Source organism: Acanthisitta chloris, unplaced genomic scaffold (genome assembly GCF_000695815.1).
Source record: "Acanthisitta chloris isolate BGI_N310 unplaced genomic scaffold, ASM69581v1 scaffold24230, whole genome shotgun sequence".
Taxonomy (NCBI): Eukaryota; Metazoa; Chordata; class Aves; order Passeriformes; family Acanthisittidae; genus Acanthisitta; species Acanthisitta chloris.
The window spans coordinates 16,384-23,923 of record NW_008651501.1 but is presented as its reverse complement, the minus strand read 5'-3'; the positions used below and the strand labels follow the sequence as shown (position 1 = coordinate 23,923).

Sequence of the window (7,540 nt, the reverse complement as noted above, 5' to 3'; positions counted from 1 at the left end):
CCATCCCTGGAGGTGTTTAAGAGGCCTCTGGATCTGGCACTGGAGGATATGGTTTAGGATTTAGTGGTTACAGCAGTGACAGGTTAATGGTTGGACTTGATGATCTTAAAGGTCCCTCCAGCCTTGATGGTTCTATGATTCTCATTTTCATTAAGCAGGCAAAATTTCACACTTCCACATGCTTCCCTGTGCCACCTGCCTAATATGTGTATCAAGGAATTTCACAGGATGTTTCATAGTATCCTAAGGGGATGGAATGGACCCTAGAGATCATGCAGTCCCAGCCCTGTGCTGTTGGCTGAGGGCCCATGGGCTGTGGCAGCAGTCCAGGCAGTGTGTGTCAGTGCTCTCTCTCTCTCTCTGGTTGCAGGACAATGCATCTCTTCCTGCTGTGTCTCTTTGGGGCCTGGGGCCTGGCTGCCCCTGAGCACTATGCTGTGGAGGACGTCTGCACCGCAAAGCCGCGCGACATCCCGGTGAACCCCATCTGCATCTATCGCAACCCCGAGAAGAAGCTCCAGGAGGATGAGGGGCAAGAGCCAGCCAAGGACAAGATCCCAGGGTCTACCAACCCCCGGGTCTGGGAGCTGTCCAAGGCCAACTCACGCTTCGCTATCAATTTCTACAAGTACCTGGCTGACTCCAAGGACAACAAGGAAAACATCTTCATGTCACCCCTCAGCATCTCCACAGCCTTCGCCATGACCAAGCTTGGAGCCTGTGACAGCACCCTCCAGCAGCTCATGGAGGTTGGTGCTGGTTCCTCAGCCTTCTCCTGTAGCTCTCAGAGGGGCTGAAAGACAGCAGAGGTGATAGTGGCTGTGCTCTGGGTCAGGATGGCTTCCTGCCTTGGGAAGGGAATCATGGAATCACAGAATGGTTTGGGTTGGAAGGAGCCTTAAGGCTCGTGTCATTTCAACCTCCTGCCATGTACAGGGGCATCTTCCACTAGACCAGGTTGCTCTTCTCAGTTTTCCCTCTCCCCATCCCAGGTTTACAGGGGCTGTCCTGGAAGGCAGTGGTCAGAGAATCACAGAAGGGTTTGGGTTGGAAAGGACCTTAAACCTCATCTCATTCCACCTCCTGCCATAGGCAGGGACACCTGCTAGCCCAGGTTGCTCCAACCCCATCCAACCTGGCCTTTATTTATACAAATCCCTGGGAAGGGACAGAGACAGGCTGCTTGTCTCTGCATTTGTTCAGATCCCAGCTCTTTCCCCTGGCTCCCTGTTTGGATCCAGCATTCAGGGTGGATTTCCTGGGTTTGAAAGGTTAGTTTTCATCTGGAGGGAAGGAATCCCATGTGGGAGATGAGGGAAGGGAATGGGAACAGTTTGTTTTCTTGGAGATTGTCAAGCATGTAGCTAAGTCTTTCCTTCTGCAAAAAAGCAGAAAAAGCCATGGTACCAAGTCACATTCCCTCTCTCACCCCTGGGACAAAAGTCAGACCCATGGGAGACCCTGCAGTCCACCTAACTTCCAGGGCAGACAAGCCTGTACACAGGGAGTCTCTCCCTCCTGCTCTGGCTCCTAAACTCAGGGGGTAGTTCTGGTCCTGGACTGAGAGGTAATCCTGAATTCTGGCTCTTCCATGGGACCAATTAACTCCCTGCCTGTCCCAGCATCCTTCTTGCTGTCAGACCCACTCACCTCAGAGCTGTGAGTGCACTGACCTGCCATGTGGGGTTTGGTGCTGCCTGTGCCTTCCTCATCACAGGAGACCTCAGCCCAGAGGGACCTTTCTCCCTGCAACTAGGTGTGAATCAAACTACTCCACTTGTCCTCACTGCTGCTGTCCTTACAGATCCTGCCTCTGGAGCAAGTAATGTCAGGGTCTACTGACACTTTCCACACAACCTGAGCAGGACAGTAAACCACATCTCCAAAATTTTCACTTATGCCTTCCCCTCTGGACATCTCTTCCCACTGGAAGGAGCCTCTTCTTCCACTGAGCCCCCCAGACCTGCACTCCTAATCCCCTTTTTCCCTTTGTAGAGGCCACTAACACCCCCTTTGCCTCATAGGAAAAGGTGCCAGAGATCCTGGATGTTCATGAGGGGCAACATGCTGTGGGATTTTCTGTGCCTTAAAGCCCTGAGGTTGGATAGCAGTAGACAAATCTTAACTGTTCCTCCAGCTGGCAGCTGGGAGCAGATGAAAAATTCCCTTTGCTGCAAAAATCTATCCTCAAAATGATTGCTACATGTTCCCATTCCCTGCAAAAATAGATGAGATGTACCAGAATTACTTCACAGGCCATGAGAATTCCTCCTGGGAAGGAGCAGCCTTTGGCAGTGTCACAGGAGGGTTTAGCACAAACCTTGTGATTCCTCCTGTGGCCTGGTCTGACCCAAGAGCTGTTTCCTGGTGCAGTGCTTATCTCTGGGCTGTGGAAGAGGTTGTGAATGCTGTGCTAACTTTAACAGCCCAGGGGAAAGCTGAGACCTGTCAGGGTATGGAGAGCAAGGAACCTGGAGTTAGGAGGAGGAGCAGCACCTCTACATCTGAGCAGGGATTAGTCCTCTATTTGGGCTCACCAAAACGAGGTCTTGGTCTGGTGAGATGTTGTTGTTGGGTTCCAAATTACACGTGGAGGGTGAAGCTCTGAGGACCTGCAGATTTCTTAGCTGTAGAGCAGCAGGCAGAGGCTGCATCACCACTTGTGTGGGGCTCAGGAGCACGAGGATCTGCTCATGGCTTTCCTTCTGGCTGTTTGGCTCCTCCAGGTCTTCCACTTTGACACCATTTCAGAGAAGACATCAGATCAGATCCACTTCTTCTTTGCCAAGCTGAACTGTCGCTTGTACAAGAAAGCCAACAAGTCCTCAGAGCTGGTGGCAGCCAATCGCCTCTTCGGGGAGAAATCTCTGGTCTTCAACGAGACTTACCAGAACATCAGTGAAATAGTCTATGGAGCCAAACTTTGGCCATTGAACTTCAAAGTGAGTTTGAACTACTTGGGATTTTCCTTTTTTGTTGTTGTTGTTGTTTGGTTTTCCCCCCAAACCCTTCTGCTTTTGCTGCATCCCTGTCTTTTGCCCAGAGGCAATGTCCTGCTCTGGGTGTGTGGGACATGAGTGAGTGTGGGATGCAGTTCCTGTCCCAGCTCCCCTTAATCACATCCCATTTTGAGTGAGTGTGGGATGCAGTTCCTGTCTCTGCTCCCCTTACTCACATCCCACTCCTCATTGCTGAACCCCCCAGCACAAACCCTGTGAACCTGTCTCCTGGAGAAGGGCTACAAAGAGGTGTTTAAAACCCTTGGCTTAACTTTTTTGTTGGTCTCGTCCTTCAGGAGAAGCCAGAACTTTCCAGGCAGATCATTAATGAGTGGGTGGCTAATAAGACAGAGGGACGCATTACAGATGTGATCCCAGAACAAGGTATTAATGACCTCACTGTCCTGGTCCTGGTCAACACCATTTATTTTAAGGTATGGCTAACACAATTGGGGGAGCAGCTCACTTCCCTGGGGGGATGTGGTGCTCATGTTTGTCCTCTCCCTTTTTAGGGGCACTGGAAATCACAGTTCCCAGCTCCAAACACAAAACTGGATGCGTTTCATAAAGCCAATGGGGAGACCTGCAAAGTCCCAATCATGTACCAGGAGGCCAAATTCCACCACGCATTCATCCCCCAGGACAAGGTGCAGGTGCTGGAGCTGCCTTACAAAGGGGATGATATCACCATGGTGCTGGTCCTGCCCACTGTTGGGACACCACTGGAGGAGGTGGAGCGAGATCTGACGCCGGAGAAGCTGCAGGGCTGGATGGACTCCATGAAGGAGGTGTCTCTCTTTGTCTACCTCCCTCGCTTCCGTGTCGAGGACAGCTTCAGCCTCAAGGAGAAGCTGAGAAGAATGGGGCTGGAAGATCTCTTCAGCCCGGAAAACGCCAGACTCCCAGGTGAGATGTGGAGTCAGGGTGGTGCAGAGGGGAGGCCATTCCTCCACCAGGGTCAGGGCACTCAGTGCAGCAGCGTGTGAGGAACCAGAACGTGGAAGCATTTAGATGTTGCTGCAGTCAGTGATGGACTCTGAGGTCAAGTCCCACCGTGGACACACTGCCCTGCTCTGCACTGAGGGCAGTTCAGCAGTCACTTGCACTTAGTGGAGGATATCATAGAATGTTAAGGGGTTGGGATGGAGCTTAGAGATGATCCAGCCCCAACCCCTGCCCTGGGCAGGGACACCTCCCACCAGAGCAGGTTGCTCAAGGCTCATCCAACCTGGCTGTGAACACTGCCAGGGTTGGGGCAGCCACAGCCTCCCTGGGCAACCTGGGACAGTGTCTCACCACCAGAACAGGGAAAACTTCTGCCTAATATCAAATCTAAATTTCCCCTCTTTCAATTTATCCCCATTACTCCTTGTCCTGTCGCTGCAGCTCCTAACCAAGAGTCCCTCTGCAGTTTCCCTGGAGCCCCTTCAGCTCCTGGAAGGTTGCTCTGAGGTCCCCACACAACCTTCTCTTCTGTTTTTGCTTTAGGGCAGTGTGAACTCAGGCCATGAAGGATGGGAGTGTGTTCTCTCTTGAGCTGAGTTTAACCTCTCTGCATTTCATACCACAGGTATCATCGCCGAGGGCCGCACAGACCTGTACGTGTCTGAGGCTTTCCACAAAGCCTTCCTCGAGGTGAGCCTTGCTTTGCCCCAGGGCTGTCTTCCTCTTGCTTTTGAAAAACATGAAGCATTAAAGGGAAAAATAGCTCTGAACCCATCGTGACACCATTAGGTCCTTCCCCCCCTTAAGGGTGGGTTGTCACACCCCCAAGGTGTTCACTGCCTCAGTGCTCTGGGGCTCTGAGGGAGTTTGGCACCTGCTTTCTGCAGAGGAGGAGGCTGAGCCCTCTCCATGCTGCATAGTGCCTGTGTTTTAATCCCATCTCTCTTGGTTGGCAGGTGAATGAAGAAGGCAGTGAGGCAGCAGCTGCTACAGCCATCACCATCGCTGGCCGTTCCTTCCCCATGAACAGAAAGATCTTCAATGCCAACAGGCCCTTCCTGCTTTTCATCCGGGAGGCTGCCCTCAACTCCATCATCTTCATGGGCAGGATAGCTGATCCTTGCTCCTAGAGGGGCTGGTAGGGCCTCACTTCTCCCTGCTCTGCCCCGGGAGAAGGGGCAGTGGGGTACTGCCACAAAGCCCAGGCTGCTCCTGGGGTGGTTGGGCTTGCTGTTTGTTGCCAGCTGCAGGAGGGACTGTGTCCAGTGGGGCTGTCCCTGCTCCTCCCTGCTGTGTTGGGTGATGGGGCTCACAGGACACCTCACCTGCTCCATCCTCCATGCAAAGGGAAGCTGAATTTCTTCCAGCGTCGCTAACTTTGTGGCACCCAAACATGAGTCCTGCACTGCTGTCCTTCCCGTGTCCACCCTCCTCCCCTTCAGGCCTCAAACTGTAACCCTGACCCCTGGTTCATTAAAACCTGTAAATCTGTATGTAAGACTGATCTCTGAATGCACTGTTTGCACTATGCCACTTCCTAGACTTATTTAAACTTCCCTTTTCCAACAAATGGGCCTTTCCCTGCATTCCCCAGGCCTGGAAGGAGAACCCCACACTAGAGAGGTCAGTGGAACAGCAGCAGCCACAGGGCTGGTGCTGGCCGGGCCAGGAGCATCCCTGCACAGCTCTGTGTGGAACAGCTGGTGGGTGAAGAGCTGCCAAACAGCTGTGCCCTGCTTGCAGCAGCTCTGGTGTGTCCAGTGTGCCCAAATGCTGAGCGTTGTGTGGCCAAGGTTTGAATGTCTGTTCTAGTAATAAGATTTACACTAGCTCCAGGCTGGTTCCTGTAGCAGAGGTGACCGTGGACTGTGAAGTGCCCAGGTAAGGTAACCAGTGTCTCTAGCTATTCTAGACATCTGTTGTTTCACCTGCAAGTTGACTCTGGGAGCTGAGGTGTCCTGACCTGCTGCCATGTCGCACATGATCAGACCTCTGGTCCTCTGCAGGTGGCTGTGCTGCTGCAGGACCTCTGCCAGGGCTGTCCTCAAGATGCAGAAGAACATGGTGAGCTTTTTCTCTAAGGCTGCTGCGTTTCAGGCAGCTGTTGGTAACAAGTGCTGTGAGAGCACAGTCCTGTCCTCAGGAGGTGACAGAAGAGGTGTGTGCAGACAGCTCCCAGCACAGCAGTGGGTGGCACTCCCCATTTGCTCTGGGCTTTGTAGGACCAGTGAAACAGCCACTGTTGGGGCAGGAACTGCCACGGCAGCCAAGCAATGCTGGAGTTAACTTAGAGCTGGTTGGATAGATGCTTGGTCACTGGTCTCTAGTTTTGGAAGGGGTTTGCAGGACACTCTCTCCTATTCCCAGTGGGACAGTTTGAGCATCCATGTTTGTGTTGAGTGGTGTGGTTTGGCCATGGAGACTCACCTCCTCCAGTGTGTCAACGGGTCCTCTGTACACCTGAGACACCTGCAAGGCACTGTCCTTGGGCTGACATGCTTGCCTGGAGCAATACCTCAGGGACCAGCTGTGAATGTAACTCAGGGCTGGATGAAAAGGGGGAGCATTCTGGAAATAATTGCTCAAAAAGCAGCTCTTCCTCTCCTTTCCCTTCCCTGGTACTCACCACTGTGGCTTTCCTTGCTGGATCCCATCTTCTGCCTGCTGTTCTCTGGTGCAGCACTGAGCCAGCAGCAGCCAGGAAGGTTCTCCTGCTGAGCTGGCAGTGAGAGCTTGGCCTGCAGTGCCAGCACAGTGCCTTCTCCACCTGGTGGGACTGAGAAGGGCTGAGCCTGCTGAAAGGGTGAGACAAACTCATCCAAAAAGGACACAAGCCACCCAAAGTGCCAGGCACAGCAGCCTGGCACTGCCCAACCTCTCCCAAGCTGCTTAGCTTAGGGCTACCCACAGGATCTCTCCCCATGGCAAAGAGAAAACCACCCCTGGGTCAAACCAGTCAGCTACAAGACACAGACAAGGATCTGAGTATTAAACCATTTAATTCTCAAACCACTCACATGCATAATGTTCTTTTACACAGTGTTAAAAGAAAGAAGAAAATGCGATTTGTTGGGGTTTTTTGTTTTAATACAAACAGAATTTCAAGTATACATTTATAGAATTTTCCAAGATTCCTACCCAAGTTGCTAAGTTTTCATTCACATTGTTCTTAAAGCTGTCTGACGAGAGAGCTTCTTGCTGAACTGCTTTCAGTTGGACAGTCCCCTCTACCTTGGTTTTATTTCCCCCTTCCCCAACCCTGGTTCCTCTCCCCCCTGCCCTCCCCTCTCCAGCAGCACTGGCTGTCCCTGTGTGCCACAGGCACCTGCTGGAAGAGGCAAAGGGAAGTGGTGGTGGAGGACCAGCTTGGGAACAGCTTGGAAAATCACTGAAGAACAGTCTGATATCCACAAGTTAAACACAGCAGGCTCACTCTTAACCTACTGCAGACTAGTCTGAACACTGACTTGTTTGTTTTCATGAAATAAGGATTGCAACCAAAAAAATAAAATAAAATAAAAAAAAGAATAATTAGTACAGCAGGAAATTTCTTAACTGTGAAAATAAGTCTTGAGTGTTAGGACACCTGTCCTAAA

At 51.9% G+C, this 7,540-nt stretch overlaps 1 protein-coding gene across 1 annotated transcript; it reads left to right on the top strand.

Annotated features, from left to right (window-relative positions):
- The first annotated feature begins 374 nt into the window (after nucleotides 1-374).
- SERPINC1 (serpin peptidase inhibitor, clade C (antithrombin), member 1) lies at nucleotides 375-5,074 on the top strand. The gene is made up of 6 exons (XM_009073618.1): nucleotides 375-749; nucleotides 2,727-2,942; nucleotides 3,296-3,433; nucleotides 3,512-3,905; nucleotides 4,570-4,634; nucleotides 4,901-5,074. The coding sequence occupies exons 1-6, from the start codon at nucleotides 375-377 to the stop codon at nucleotides 5,072-5,074; spliced, it is 1,362 nt and encodes a 453-aa protein (XP_009071866.1).
- Nucleotides 5,075-7,540: the final 2,466 nt, after the last annotated feature.